Consider the following 16,653-nt stretch of genomic DNA (forward strand, 5'->3'; position numbering starts at 1 on the left):
AACTTGTGTATTAAAAATAAAGTCTTTCAATATTTTAGAAAAGAAACAACACTCCCTTGTAATATTCATCAACGTACATTTATTTCTTTTATTGAGGAAACCATAATCAATACAAAATTACAGCAATCATGTGCCCTTTTACATACAATGTCATTAAAGCAAACTCTAAACCACAGTTTGTAAAGTATTCAATTTACCTCAAGTCCAAGCTGCATCTCCCTAAGACACTGTTCCCATCACAGTAGCCATTTTAAGCCAATCTTCTTTTTACACACGGGTAGTTTCTGTAGAGAACACTTTTCTCAGGACGAAAATGCATCGAGCATGCATAAGAAAAAATATATATATATATGCGCAAATACATTTAAGAGTTTCTATAGGGCTATCATTGAAGAAAATAAAACCTTGGGATTTAGTTGCTTCTTTTTCAAAAGCACCAATTTAAATCCCTCAGAAGTTTATACTGTGGCAAGATAACTCAAGTGACTAAACAAAAAATAAAGGTTATTTTCAGTGTCAAAATTATCTTTAGGTACTGTTAAAATACATTTGAAAATGAGGCAGAATTTTCAGAAAATAAAAAGACATCCTCATTGATTAATAATGTCTACATCCTTACTCTAGACAACAGATGTTTGCAGGTAGAATTGGTTCTCCTGGCAGAGTACTCAAACAAATGTTATCACTTCTGCATATATTCCTATTTCCCTCTTAAGATACTCTGCTACTCCTACCCAAGCCCATTCTTTTGAATTAACTACTAAGGTATTTGTCTAAGGAAATATCTTACAATGTTTATAAGCTAATATTAAATCATCAGTTTTAGTATTAAAACCATTTTCATTAATTAAAAATAAAAGTATACTTTTCATTTCTAAAAGAAACGTTAAACCCATTAGAATTCTAGTATCACCACACTAAAATATCTTAAAAAACAAAACACATTGTCAAGTTTTTAAGTGCTAAATAAATCAGTTCAATTTCAATCTAAACATTGTTTCTACCACTCCTAACATCCATTGCATTCAAGTCAACTGGCTCACCTTTTCTGCTTTCCATGTATTTCAAGGTTAAGATTAGCGCCATGTAAAAAAATGCAGTATCAGTGAAGGCTTATGGTAATGAATTAAAAAAACTCTTGAGATAGAAACAATGCCCCAAATATCTATTAGCATTCATCTATATTTTATAAAAATGCAAACTACAGCTAACCAAAAATTGAAAGGCTCCTTAAGGTTCAAAGATCTCCTTTATATTATTAATCTTAACACACCTATCATTGACTATTAAAACAATACATACACACACATAAATGTGGTGCAGTAACTACACAACTTACAAAATTTAACAGTTCATGGAACATTTAAGATCAAGCGAATAGCACTTTAAAATGAAAAGTGATCAAAAGCAGGTACATTACACCCTATACCATATTATGTATGGGAATACATTTCATATTTCTCAATTATGATTTGCCAATTTTACCTTCTACATTGAGCCCTTCTATGGTCCATGCTCATCGGCTCACCAATGGCATACACTCAAAGGATTCCTCTTTATGGGTAACTATCTCAGGACCTGATTTTATGAGCTATGATTTGGTGCTTGCAGCATCTTCAGCACTGTGTGTGAAAATGAAGGCAGTATTTTTGAATATTTTTCTTTGTTGTAGAGATAAGCAGGAGTTTTAAAAGGATCAGCACATTTTAGAAACTGAATAAACAAAACTGATAGGATGCTGCTTTAATACATTCATCTTAACTAAAAATATGTACCAGTTAAAATCATCTATAAGAACACAAACATTTTAAACTGGCAAAAAAGTAAAATGCAGCGTCAATTATTAAAGTATTATAAATCAGAAAAATATTGGTTGCTATACAGATTATGAAAGGTTATTTGCTATACAGTTAACATTTCACTGATGCACATGCCTTATCAAAACATACTGCCAGTATTCCTTATATTTTCCTTTTTCAGCGTATATAAAATTTAAGAAAACTGAATTGTCTAAAAAAAGTCATAATAAAACTCTGACCCATAATATCCTTACTAAATTATTATACTTCAAGAATAAGAAAAAAATAAGACTCCATAGCTTTGGAGGGCAAAGAAAATGTCCTGTCAATCATAAAAAGATGGTGAAGGCTGTTGAAGTTTCTAACCAAGTGATTTCCTAAATCCTGAAACTATGTAATTGCCCTTTCTTAATTTTAACAATTCTTCCACAGTTGGGAAAAGATTACAAAAAGTTTGGATGTAGTTCAATTACAGCAGCAATCTACTCATTTCTTTTTTGTTTTAATAAAAAAAATTAAAATAAAAAACATTACCCAGAAATGTAAACAGTTGTTTGAACAACTTACAGACTTTCCACTGAAAAGGTAGCATAAATAACAAAATACATTTTGGGGAAGCAGTAGCAGATTGCTTTTGAATACACAACCACGAAAACCTCACAGGGACAACATTAATGTACTGAAATATTTATTTATATATGTCCTTAGGTTGTGCTTACCTGTTGCTTTTTGCAGCAGAACCTAAGGTGGAAGGTCTGGGAAGGCACTGTGAAGTATAAATAATTGCACTGTTTGCAATTAATAAAGATTTTAAACCTTAAATGAATCAAAATCAACAGCCTCCAATTTGTGAGTTATGATATTGAATCCAACTGAACTATTTCTTCAGTTTAATTAATAAATGCACCACTTTCCTAAAAGGTCATCTATAAAACAGTATCATGCAAAATACTGAAATTGTTCATGTCAATTACCCTACTCTTAAAGGTAACACATAACTAACTCCTTAACTATTAAACTTCGAACTAGAACTATATATATCCATATCTAAATAAGGGCAAGGGAAATCACTCCAGGTTCTATAAAACAATCAAAAACATTTCAAAATATCTATAATGAACTGAACTGCTATTTTCTACCCTGTAAGTAATCTCAACATTTATGTCCTTGTACATCTTCCTTTACAGTATATTCAGAACTGGTGCTCCCTACCAATGAATAGACTATATATATATTTATGAAATGGTGTTAAAACTGCTACATTGCTTAGTATTTGCAAACTGAAAATCACTTCTGTCTGATACATTTTCAAGTCTTTCATATTAATATATAAGATATGCATACTGTACACTGAAAAGCAATATATTTTAGGAGCACCAATGAGTAATACTATTCAATTTTCATGATCAGTTTTCTTTAGCTATAGCTAAAGCATATCAAAAATACTTACCCATTAAGCTCACTTAAAAAAAAATACAGACCTATGTATTATTCTATGTTAAATTAAGAAGCAGTTAGGGTTTTCCAAGACATCAGCACTGTATTCCAACATAATATTCACACAAAGTATGGCATTTACATTATGTGGAACATTGACAAAAAGATACTGTTGCAGTTCATCAATTTGTCATTCTGATGTACTTACAGTGCAATGCTCCTTGAAGGAACACAATCAAGGATGATACACAGCACAGTCCTCCTCACCCCTACAGAGCTAGTTCTATACTGGCTGGATCAAACCTGCACTTCAACAGACAATGGCAAGACAGACTGTATTTGCATGTAGTCTAATATATTAATATGCAAAGAGCCAACAAATATGCAAAGAGTAAAACAATGGATTTCAACAAAATATCAGAACTTCAGCATGAGTGTTAAAGAGTAATAAAGTGATTTCAAGTACATAAAAAATTAAGTTGATTCAATGATTGGACTTGTGCATTTACAAAACAAAGCTTATCTATACTGCAAAAAGAAAAAAAAGAAAAAAGCTTGAACATTTCCATACCCCAATAATGTTTCAATGGCAGATGCACTGTAGCTATACTTTTTGCATACTATTCACTTTTCTACCCTAAATTTAAAAAGAAACACACTAATATTGTATACATTGAAAGTTTCTTTACATGAAAAAACTTCTTATTCAACTACTCATATTCACTATCTGAAAACTGTTTAAAATTAGTTATGCTGAAACAGTCTTGGAAATCGAAGTAATTATCAAATTAAGAACAGAAAGGTTAACTGTTATAGCAGCAGTACAGATCTGAAACAGTGGTCATGTATAAAAGGAAATTTCACTGTTAATGCAATGGAAGTATGCCAAAAGATCACTGTACACACATGCAGTTTTTAATCAAACAGAAGGAAAAAAAATGAAGATATCAGGATTACTTGTGCTGAAACAGCCAAATACAATAAATGGAAAAGATCCTCCAATCTACTACTATACTGCAAGGGGGAAAAAACATGCCAGTGTTTAAAAACTCAATTAATATTTCATGGGGAAAGCTTATATTTTGTGTATATGTATCTTAATTTATCATTGCTAAGAAATTATGAATCCTTTAAATACCCACATATCCAACTTACCGACACAGGAGGTTTCATATCATTTATTGTAAAGCACAAAACAGGCATTTTAAAAGTGAAAGTATACATTGAAAAAGTACATTTATATCACAAAGCATTGACCACATAATAGTTGCAAATACATTTGCTGGAATGTGTACATCTACACTAAATACTAAAAACAAACCAATTTTCATTTCTACACAGAAATATTAACCTCCTATCAGTAGTGATAGATATTTTGTACATTTTCAAAAAAAAAAAACACTATTTTAAACCAAAAACAAAATTAAGATCTTCATCAAGTCGTCTGCATCCATATATTTAACAAAGGTTTTTTTCCCCCACACAATGAAGCAAATACTGTATTGTCCACTTCTTATTATTGGCCCTGTGCAGAAGAGATACATAAGAAATACACAAAAAGTTAAAGAAAATCCTTTAAATGGAGCTAACTCAGGAGTGAATCCTTTAAGAAAGAAAAACTGGTTAATATAAATGGTGGTGGCTTCTTGCATGATTTGCAAATCCCTGGGGGAAAAAAATTTATTTTTAAAATCAAAGGCATTGTAGAAATATTCAGCACTCAGATGCCAGAAAGCATTATAAAAAAAACAAAAAAACCCAAATAATACATCACAGTACTTCATTTAGTTATGCTATGCCAGATAAAAATTAAAAAGGCAAACATAATCCCAAACAGACAAAACAGTAAACATGCAGAAAACATGACTGGAGTAGAAATCAACACATTAGCAAGTTTAGTATACCTGAGGTGCTGGAGGATGCTGTGGCATTCCCTGGGGACTTGTCTGGGCATAGTAGGCTGCTTGTTGTCTATAGTACTCAGCCCAGGCTGCACTATAATCTGGCTGACCACCTGGTGGAGCACCAGTAGGAGCAGGAACCGCTTGACCTTTGAGAAAACAGAACAACTTTGTTGCTGTAACCACAATTAAAAGCCCAAAAGAATCTCATTTCTAATAAAAACAATACCTTGCTTCTTGTAATATTCCTCCCAAGCTTTTGAATAATCTTGTGTCTGCCCTTGTTGACCTAAAAAAAACCCCCTAAATTTTAATACAAAATTATATCCACTGTAAGTAAGTACAGGTTATAAAGACAAGCACAGAGGGTCAGAATTGCTCCTGTTTTATCTTATTCATTAGTGTCAGAAGACTACTCTGTAATTAAAGAAATCAGAATGCTGTTTCTTTTTGCCTTATATTAATCTTGTAGTTCTAGAGCACCACTATTAATAGAAAGCAGAATCAAAACCATCCACATAGTTTTAACAAGAAAGTCAACGATTAAGGCATAATCTGGATTCAATTACAGAGTTTATAAATATTAATGTTCTAAAGTGAGTTTACCAAGTACTTCACGTAAACAATCCATGATTCCCTGATAGTGATGTTGGGCGCAGGGAGGGGGGGAGACCACTATTTTTCTTGTCTTATTCATTTGGATGTTACACTACAGGTTTTAAACAAAATGTAAATCTTCGATGGAGAACATTTTTGAAAAACAAAAAACCCACCTGAAATTAATTAAAGACTTCATTATTTTCAAATACGGTCAAGATCTTTGTTTCCTGATTTGTGACCTATAAACTATGTGTATGAGGACTAACCATCAAAATACCCTTTAATAATAAGGTGTTTAAAGTTTTAATATCATGTGTTCATACCACAAGACAATTTTATTAAAAGTAACATGACAAAGAACATAAAGAACAATTACCAAAGACACTGAAGAAGTAAAATCACTGAAACACAAAACTCAACAAACAGCTTTCATGAGCAGGTATTTTTTTTAAGCAGGGTAATATTCCTGAATGACTTAACAACCAAACGCAACACACGAAGCTTAAAATGGACTCTGGATCAAAACAAACAGAAAGAGAAAACACACACACACCACCGCCCCCCCCCGCCCCGAGACATTTTCTGACAACCAAAGAAAATATAGTCTATATATAGTTAATATTTCTGAAATAATTTATTTAAAACCGTCTGCAACCTATTTTGTAAAGGCTCAGGCATAAAAAATACGTATATACACACAGACACAAATTACATGATAAACTTTTTATAAATGTTGAATCTGAGTAGAAAATATAAATATGGGTGTTCACTGTACGATTTTTCCAATTTTTTTCAAGGTATATAAACTTATGAAATAAAAAATGTGGGGAGAACGAACATATGTTTTCCTACTGAGCTCCTTTCTTTGAGTAGAATTTTATTTAGCTTATTACCTTACCTGATAAAATTATTATGGCTAGGTAAAAAGTACTAAAGAACAGACACAGAGAAAGTTGTTTTTACGTTTGTTGGATGTTACCAACAAGGGGACTTTATATAGCTGCAGAAAATAGGCTATCACCATCAATCACAAAATCGAACAATTAAAAGCAACTAAGTGTACAGAAGCTTAACTTTTATGAGTAACTTTAAAAATCCAAGAAAAAACTCCCTTCTATAGGCAACAGAGAAATTCCATTTAAGATGAAGAAAATTCTCTTATTTTTGTTTTCCATAATTCTTTTCAAAGAAAAGTGAGTTTAATATTTTGATCCAATGAGGAGACACAATTCAAGCAAATCTGAAATAAGTTTCAGTATTTAGACAACTGCCAAATATTGCAGGGTACCAAGAGTAATAAAACCACACAATGTCTCTTAGAAACTGGACACTTGAAAACCTGCTGATTTGAGGCCAAACTTGGTTAAGTCAGCAACAACTTCTACTTCAGGTTTACAAAAAGGAACCAAACATCATTGTTAAGAGACTCATTTTAGAGGCAAAATTACAGTGTAAGATGAACAGGGAGACACAGTAAGAAAATTCATCAAACGCCAGTGTTCCCTACTCTCCCATCTCAAACATTTCTGTGGAAAGTAAAAGGTAATCATGTCAGACTATCAGAAAATCAAAGCACTTGGTAAGTCCTAAATTCCTCACATTCCAATCTTGAAGGTATCCAAAGAAAAACTCATCTCACCCCTCCAATCTGAGGGGCAAGTTTTGCCCTGCTAGAAAAGAACGAACTCTTCCTATTTACTTAGGACTTGACCTCCCCTAGCCTCTTGTGCCTTTCTGCCTACTTTAGGAGTGTATGTAGTTTGCTCTCTTTATCCTTCTTACTTCAAGAACTATTTTGAGTTACTTTAGAACATCCCTTAATATTTACATATAGATTTAAGGTTTGACTTTAATTTCATTCAAGAAGTAAGACTTGACCTAGAGTTCACAATACACCACTTACATTATAAGAGTCTTAGTCTCTAAGTCAAACTTTTCCAAAAATGCCTTCACTAGACCTCTTCCAAATAGGAACTGCCTGTCTCTACATTGAAATCCAGTTGGATCTCTAGGAGTTTACTTACTACAAAAGTTCCCTCACTCTAGCTTCAAAAATAACCACTCTTTGAGCTTTGCTGCCATTCCTTTTAAGACTTAACATTTCCAGGGCGCCTGGGTGGCTCAGTCGGTTGAGTGTCTGGCTTTGGCTCAGGTCATGATCTCACCAGTCAAGCGTTCGAGCCCCGCGTAGGGCTCCGTGCTGACAGCTAGCTCAGAGCCTGGATCCTGCCTGGGATTCTGTGTCTCCCTCTCTCTCTCTGACCCTCCCCTGCTCACGCTATACCTCTCTCTCTCAGGAAAAAAAAAAAAGTTAAAAAAGATTAAAAAAAAAAAAAAACAGACTTAACATTTCCTTTGTTAACCCCTCTATAATCTCATCTCTGCAAATTTCTCTCCTAAATTCTCTTGGGAGTTAATTCTGAGAAATTCAGAACGGTTTCAGAAAACGAAACTAATTAGAAACTTAACTTGAGGCACCTGCATGGGTCAGTTGGTTAAGTGTCTGACTGGTTCAGGTCACTCTCACAGCTCATGGGTTCAAACCCTGCGTCAGGCTCTGTGCTGACAGTTCAGAGCATGGGGACTGCTTCAGATTCTGTCTCCCTCTTTCTCTCAAAAATAAACATTAAAAAAACAAAAAACGCCTGTTTCAAGAGGTTTACTTACTTATAAGCAATGACACATTTATAATGTTAGTGGATATTCTCTGTTCTTAACAGGAAAAGTTGAAATTTGGGTTCAAAAGCTGGGACAGCCTGCCTAGTTTAGTAAAAGGTTACTGGATTGGGAACTGGGATGTCCAGAGTCCTAAAAAATCCTCTCTGCCATGGAAGGAGTTCAAGTTGGCCTCTCCAAATAAGGGAGATGGATTTGGAGATAAAGATTTTTATCTCCCTAACATCTTATTATTTTTCTTTATTATATCTTCCCTTTAATTTAAAAATCTTGAAACTGTACTGGTAGAGCATATGACTCTTGACCTCGGGGTTGGGAGTTCAAGCCCCACATTGGGCACAGAGATTACTTAAATCTTGAAAATTGAACTGTATTAGTTTTATGCTTCAATATCTGACAAATAAAATCCACCCAAAAGAAATTAAGGTAGTTAAGCAACCACTCATTTGCAATAACGATTTCCATACGATAAAATAAATTGGCTTTGTAGCTATGTTTAAAGACCTGGCAATTTAATATTATTTCCCTTAAGATTTATATGTGAAATTTTCATCTTATCCTTTGCTCAAAAAATTAACAGCTGATCACTACAGAGCTACAAAAAAAACACAACTAAGGAAAAAAAAAAAAGTGAGGGTTCTCCACAAAGGATTCAAGACAGTCCAGCATACTATCTCTAAACCTAAAATTTTACAGTCAGCACAGTAAAGGTAGAAAATGAAAAATTAAAAGAAATGCCAAGGTAAAAATTCTACCCTTAAATAAATCTGAATGGTATTAAGACCTCACAGATTAGATTCAACACACCTGTTTACTCCGGGCAAGTAAAAGGTAAAAAAGCTAAACCATAAATTTATCAATGGCAGTGCTCCAAACCAATGATAAAATATAATAAAACGTAAGTTGCACCAACCCCCCAATAATTATCTAAGTCCACAAGCAGGCCTGTTTTTACTCATTTTTAATATTAATCTGAGGAACATCTCTGGCATGTTCACCACAGTGAAAATATGTCAGACCCAGGGATTTTTAATTGCAATATGCTCAAATCTTTAAAATGGTGACACTATTTCATACAAGTTAAAATGACCATAGGTCCTGACCACTAATACTATCATGGGATGACTGTTACTACCATTCTCAGTTATTTTCAAAAGAATATTCCAGCCAGGATAATAAATTATTTAATCACCCTAATTAGAATATACTGTTTTGAGGTTAGTTTTTTTAAAAAGTATTCTTTGCAGAATTTTAGCTATTATAGACTCCCCTAAGAAAGGTCACAAAAACATAAATGTTTTTGCCTCAAGAATGTAGCATGGAAAGTCATTCTAACAGGAAAAACCATTTTTCTTTCTTTAAACAAAAGATAAGTTGCGTAAAACATTCTTATCATCAAGTAAATGTATCCTACACACAAAAAAATTTAATATAATTACCCTTCTGGAAAATTTTCATTCTGTAAAGACAACAAATACCCACAGGCAAAAAAAACATTGAAATTTACACTGAAAATCTCAAATGACTGTCTGATAAAATTTTACCATCTGTACATTCTTTCTACCTGTGAAGAATGGACAAGTTTATCTGTTTAGCTTTCATTTGTGACCAGTGGCTGTAGTGTACTTATGTTAATTTCAAAAGCCTAACACCATAAGCTTCTACAAACTGAAACTATCTGTTCAGAAAAATACAGTTGACCCTTGAACAACTCATGGGTTAATGGGTGCTGACCTCTGTGGAGTTGAAAACCCACATACAACTTTTGACTCCAGGAAAGCTTAACTACTAACAGTCTTTAACTAGAATTCTTACAGATAACAGTCGACTAACACATATTTTGAGTATTATATACTGTATTCTACAATACAGTAAGCTAAAGAAACAAGAAGAAAATCATAAAGAAAGTTCATTTATATAGTACTGTGAAAAGTTCACTTATAAGTCAGACCCACGAAATTCAACTTATGTTAAGGGTCAAATGAATAATATTAAGTTTCCAAATAGTCCCAGAAAAAGGCAAATTTGGGAGGTGGGCTTGGACCTTAGGCCCTCTTAGAGTTCAAATTCTGGTCCTACCACTTAGTGGCTATACACCTCAACTGTTAGTAGAAGTACAGTTTTCACGTTTGACAATTTGTAGTAATATATTTAGCAAAACACTTGATTAACAATTGTATCCTCCATGAGAATATAATAACCAGAAGGGCAGAGGCTCCTAGCTATTTATGCCCATAATCACATTCTCAGCATCTATCACTATGTTTGGTATGTAGTATCTGTTCTGCAGTTACTGAATGGAAATGGCCTTTCTATAAAAGGAGACTGTTTTTCCTTTCTCATATATGCAAATGTTATTTAAGTAACTAACATCCTATGTCACTGTAGGTTACTTATCTAGTTACTCTGCAACAGCAAATACCACAACCAATTGCTTGGCACTCTAGAATTTAACCTATGCCACTCAGGCTAATATATGTAATTGTCTTTGGCAAAAATACAAGGTCCTATTCAAGGTCATAATGTGCCAATCGCGGAAATTTTAGTTTCAATTAAGTGGCTGACAAATGCATTTAGAAATAAAAGGATTTCCTTGTCATATAACCACAAATTTAAGGATTATGGTTTGTAATAACCTTGATACAGCTATAAGTTCAGTGATTTTAGAATGCATTCAGGGGTGCCTGGGTGGCAAAGTTAAGTGTCCAACTTCAGATCAGGTCATGATCTCATATCTAGTGAGTTCGAAACCAGTGTCAGGCTCTGTGATGACAGCTCAGAGCCTGGAGTCTGCCTTGGATTCTGTCTCTCTCTGCCCCTCCTCTGCTCACACACTCTCTCAATATTCCCCACTTCAAGACATTAAAAGTTTAAAATAAAACACTCCAATTAAAAAAAATGCAAATATGGTTTTATAACAATCTTCATCCTTCTAGTGATATTTATTAAATATTTCAAATTCAATTTAGTGTATAAAAAAGAAATGTAGAACATACCCATTTTCTTGTAATACTCTTCCCAGGCCTTGGTATAATCAACCTGTCCAGCTGGAGCTGGATTCTGCTGATCTCCTTGTTCAAGAAAAACAAAAACAGAAACAAACAAACAAAAAAAGATTTACGGTTTCAAAAGACAATCTTGGCCCTTTCCTTCTATTCCTTGAATGCAGAAACTGGGAGTGGCCTGCCATAGGGAGCAAGGGTAGGAGGGAGGGTGCTGTGTGATAGTGGGATCCTTGCTGGTGCCAAAAGCACAGGACACAGGAGGTACAGAGGCCAACAGAGAAAATTTGTCAATGCACATGGAAGAGGAGTTACACTGAGCAGGTTAAGTAAATTTACTGGTAAAGTAAGGATACGTACTGAGGATACCAAGTCTTTCACCATTTATAGGCACTGAAAGGGATAAAGCCAGAAAGAACTCTGATGAAATTTAGAAATATATACATATGGGGGCACCTGGTGGCTCAGTCGGTTAAGCGTCTGACTTCGGGTCAGGTCATGATCTCACGGTTAGTGAGGCATCAGGCTCTGTGCTGACAGCTAGCTCAGCCTGGAGCCTGTCTGGATTCTGTGTCTCCCTCTCTCTCTGACCCTCCCCTACTCATGCTGTCTCTATCTCTCTCTCTCTCTCTCAAAAAAAAATAAAACATTAAAAAAAACATATAGATACTAATGTTTCATATATGCATTCACAAGCAGACATGTATATAAATTCCCTACGTTGTATATGTATAAAGGATCTAGAAGCAATGACACCTTGGTAGAAATGAACACACTTGAGTTTGGTCTCTCAAATACCATCATCTGCTAAAAGGAAATCAGGGCTCCTTGGAAAAATGGTTGATTCTAGGGCTTGAGCCCAGAAAGCACAAAATAAGCATCTTTTGTGCAGGAAAGTAAAGACACGTTTAAAGAATGACAGACATGTCGGGGTGCCTGGGTGGCTTAGTCAGTTAATCGCCCAACTCTGACTCGGGTCGTGATCTCATGGTTCATGAGTTCAAGCCCCACATCAGGCTTGCTGCTGTCAGCAGTCTGCTTGCTTCATATCTTCCCTCCAACCCCACCCAAAAATAAACAAACACACATTTAAAAAGTAAAAAAAGAATGATAGACAGGTCAAAAGGATACAGGAACCATCTTAAAGGTACTCCTGACTGACCAAAGTCAGGACAATCTGATAAATCAAAATAGTAAAGACAGTTTAAAATACAACATATTAAATAACACAGGAGTCCATACTGATATAAAGTAAAACGATGTAAATAGAAATTACCATCATAGCTATAGCTGAATCAGGCACATGTTATCAAAGAAGGCTAAGGCCAATGGGCAGAAATTCAACAAGGAACAGAATAGTCTTACCATCTCAGTGTAATTCCCCAAAAAGTATTTGTTAATTTCAAAGAGAAAAATGGTAATTTTACAGTATAGAAACCTAGCAGACACCAACATGACCTAGCAACTGTGGTTACTATCACCAGGGATGAAGTAGGTCAACATTATAGGACCCTTGATGTAATACACTAAGAGGAACATGGCAGTATTTCTGAGATGCTGCCATATACCAAGTAGGACCTCATGATCATGACCTCATGTTTGTGAGAAAAGGCTGAGGTGACCTACACCAATTTGATAGTCCTCACAGAAAAGGTATGTACTTTTTATTTTTTTTACCAGATGGGATCGTAGGTCAGAATAGAGAAACTGATGGTACAGTTGGTGAAATATGAGTAAGGACTCTGCATCAGGACAGTAATGATGCATCAATGCTTATGTTTTAGAGGGCTGAATGATGGTTATGTATTATTGGAGTAATACAGAAAGAGTATTTAAGGGCACTGGGACATCTTCATGCGCACAGCTTGGCCTCGATTACTGGTAATGGATATGGACATTATGACAGGATAATGGGACAAATGAGAGGTGGGGAATAAAATATTAACAGGTGTTTTATAATGTTATATTACAACTTAAAACTTTTATGTAAGATGCAATTATTTAAAACTATTTCAAACTTATTTTTAAAAAGAAAAGTCTGCTCCCTGAAGCTATAAATATGAAAAGTTTTTAGGTTTTATATACTGATTGACGTACTTCATATAGAATTCCAAAGATAAGTTTCTATTTCTATGTAGAAAATAAAATTTTTAGTTACCATAGTTACCTTGTCCATTGGTTTGGGTTGTGGTTGGTGCACCGGCAGGAGCTGTAGGTGGTGGTTGTGCTTGCTGTTGATAATAGTGAGCATAGTACGCAGCCCAAGCTGCTGAATTTGGATCCGTTCCTGCCTTAGCTAGAATAAACACAAATTCACAGTTTCCATGTAAAGTCCATAATCTCTCTCTCTCTCTCTCACACACACTTAACACACCCTCTTTGGCAGAGACCCCAAAATTAACTGGATATCAAAAACAGTAAATGGGTAGTTTTAAATTCTATTATTTTATTGTCATCATTTTCTTTAATTTCAGAAAAGCGAGGTACAGAAATTAAGTGACTTTCCTAGTCCTTAGAAAACTAGTTGAGTGGCAGTTGTGACAGAACTAAAGATCTTTTGCTTCCAAATCCAATGCTTTGCCTTACAGTATTCAGTGCCCTTGTTTTTTTCTAAACTGGTTTTGCCTCAAGCAAGCAGTTCTACATGGCAGATGACTAAAGGAAAGGATTTCGAGGAACTATCTATATAAGAAACAATTATTTTAAAACTATGAGTTTTGTCCTGTCTTGTTTGCAACGTGGAGACAACTTAAGATTAAAGAAACCACCGTATTTCATCTCATCATAATTCACAGTAATCACCCTAAAACAATACTTGATGTCACTGTCCTATCTGAAATTGTTCATTCATTCCAGAGACTTCAGGGCTGTCAAAAGCTTTTAAGTGTAACATTATCACCCAACATCTTTAATGATCTGGCTTATTCTTCCCATTCTAGCCTCATCTTCCTTTCTTTGTCAGTATTTTCCCAACACTCAAGTTATGGTCACAGTTAATTGCTTGTACTTTTCAGAAGTTACCATGCTCTTATCTGGCCTCAGACCATGTTATACTTTCTCTGAACGTGCACTCCTCATTCATCATCCTTTACAACAACCAACTCATGCAGTTACAGTTTGACACCTCTCAGAAACAGAAATCGCCTTCTTGATTCTGTCCTCTATACCAACAATATCAAGTGACACTACAGTTTATTTGTATTAGTTTATATCATCAAGAATGTAATTTCCTTAGTCAGAGTCTGTAGCTATAAGATTTCTGTTTATCCTTTATTCCATGTGGGCAGCAAGTCTCAGGTGCTTAATGAAGGTTAGTGAGGTTTGAGGAAAAAAGAGCAAGAATTTTTAGAGTGATATAATTTTTAAGCTAATATAATTGTAAGGCATTAGCTACTCTCCAAATCTTCTTCAAGTAATAAATGTATTGCTTTTCTAAGTTCGATTACCTGTGTACTGATACAAAGATTTCATTGACACCTGTGACACTGATACAAACTGACACCATCCCTGGTTAGAGAAACTAATATAAAACAGACTGAAAAGTAATACTTGTACTCTTGAATGCGTAGACTGTATAACAAAACCAGTCTTACAGTTAGATAGAATACATATGGAGAATTTACTAACTATTCATTCAATATGATAGTTTCATTTATCCATTTATAGGTAAGAAAAAAATGTTAATCAAGCTGACTAAAACAGTTTCATCTAAATCAATTATTTTGGTTTTTAACATAATGCGAAGTCTAATATAAGCAATATCTAACCCTAGCTGCCATCTTTTAGCTAATGGGTCATTTCTTTTCCAAAGACAACACTGCAAAACATATTCGTCAACCACTTCTTACAATGACTTCACCACTAATCCTAGCGGGAGAATGAGACTGTGATACAGAAACTACTACTTATTCCTATCATTTTTCTCAATCACATTACTGATCCAAGCAGTGCTCATATGGTACAATATTGCAGATCCAAGTTTCTCAATATAAATTCCCCCCTTAACTTGCTCAAACTCTTAAATTATGGAATTTCATTGCTTAATCACACCATCCCCATTAGGTTGTAAGAGGGAAGGAAAAATCTTTTCTTTCTTTAAAGACATTTAGGGACATCCAGGCTCAGTCGGTTGAGCATCCGGCTCAGGTCATGATCCCAGAGTCATGGCATCAGGCCCTGCTATGGACTCTGTGCCTGGCAAGGAGACTGGCTTAGGATTCTTTCTCTCTCCCTCCCTCTGGCCCTCCCCTACTTGTGTGAGCTCTCTAAAATAAAAAGGAAAAAAAAACCTAATAAAAAAGACATTTAAACTATTATACACTAACTTATATTTGACCCTTATGTAAGTCCACCTATCATAGCATTGCTAACACTTGGAGTGCACATTTCTGCTACAGAATGTAAACTAATCTTTGCGTACCCACATCTTAGCACACTCGTTTCCTGAATGAAAGTTGTGATTATTTGTTTACTGTCATGGGTCACTGTATTTCAAAGAGCACACTTCCTAGGAAATTAAAGTATGTTATAAATATAGGGCCATAATTAAATAAGTGTTTTAATAAAATTCACTAAAACAATTTCATTTAAATCAATTATTTAGGTTCTTTTAAGAAATAAATACACTAGCGTGGTAAGGAATCCATAATTCAGTACCTTCCTTGAAACTACTCCAGTGAAAGAGGCCTAAAAGATAGGTAGTAGGTGAGAAAGAAGGATCATAAATAAATGTTAACTGGTTTCAATGAATGCCCCTTTGACCATCAGAGAAAGAAATCTAGAGGGTGGAAGATGAAGTATCAGAACAGAATGTAATATATATAAAATCCAGATCTGAACGGAGAAAACATTTAACTAAATGTATTTTTAAGTTCTAACACGCAGATATTAAACAGAGGCCTGACTTTTACGAATATGTGAAATTACCACATCAGGAATATTAAAAGACTGAATCAGCTTATATCTTATTTGAGAACTCTCAAGTTCTCAAATAATTTCTCTAATTTAGGTATTAAATGCTCCATTAGATGCTCACATAATTATATAAATAAATGTACACTCTTCTTTCATAGACAATGTCACGATTAATGCATCATACATTTGGTGGCACTAGAATCTAAAACTAAGACACTGTACTTCTTCCTATAGCTTTTGGCTTTTAGCACTTTGAAAAGAGAGAAAGTCAAATGTATGTAGAAAAAAGTTACATGAAAACATCATATTCACATCAGTCTCATA

The 16,653-nt window shown here is 34.4% G+C and overlaps 1 protein-coding gene across 11 annotated transcripts in view; it reads right to left on the reverse strand.

Annotated features, from left to right (window-relative positions):
• Positions 1 to 56: 56 nt before the first annotated feature.
• The window catches only part of FUBP1 (far upstream element binding protein 1), a 33,884-nt gene continuing 17,287 nt past the window's right edge, over positions 57 to 16,653 (reverse strand). For 3 of the 11 annotated variants that reach the window (XM_077771101.1, XM_077771104.1, XM_077771103.1), the window contains 6 exons: positions 13,574 to 13,711; positions 11,410 to 11,484; positions 5,367 to 5,426; positions 5,141 to 5,286; positions 2,519 to 2,565; positions 57 to 284 (listed from right to left, as the gene is read on the reverse strand). In XM_077771101.1, the coding sequence (XP_077627227.1) occupies positions 251 to 284; positions 2,519 to 2,565; positions 5,141 to 5,286; positions 5,367 to 5,426; positions 11,410 to 11,484; positions 13,574 to 13,711 (500 nt within the window). In that variant the 3' untranslated portion in view covers positions 57 to 250. Of the gene's footprint in view, positions 1,623 to 2,518; positions 2,566 to 4,398; positions 4,762 to 5,140; positions 5,287 to 5,366; positions 5,427 to 11,409; positions 11,485 to 13,573; positions 13,712 to 16,653 lie in introns of those variants that run through there. The other 8 variants (XM_077771106.1, XM_077771111.1, XM_077771110.1 and 5 more) reach the window with 6 other exon arrangements.

This window comes from Crocuta crocuta, unplaced genomic scaffold (genome assembly GCF_008692635.1).
Source record: "Crocuta crocuta isolate KB4526 unplaced genomic scaffold, BGI_CrCroc_1.0 scaffold125, whole genome shotgun sequence".
Taxonomy (NCBI): domain Eukaryota; kingdom Metazoa; phylum Chordata; class Mammalia; order Carnivora; family Hyaenidae; genus Crocuta; species Crocuta crocuta.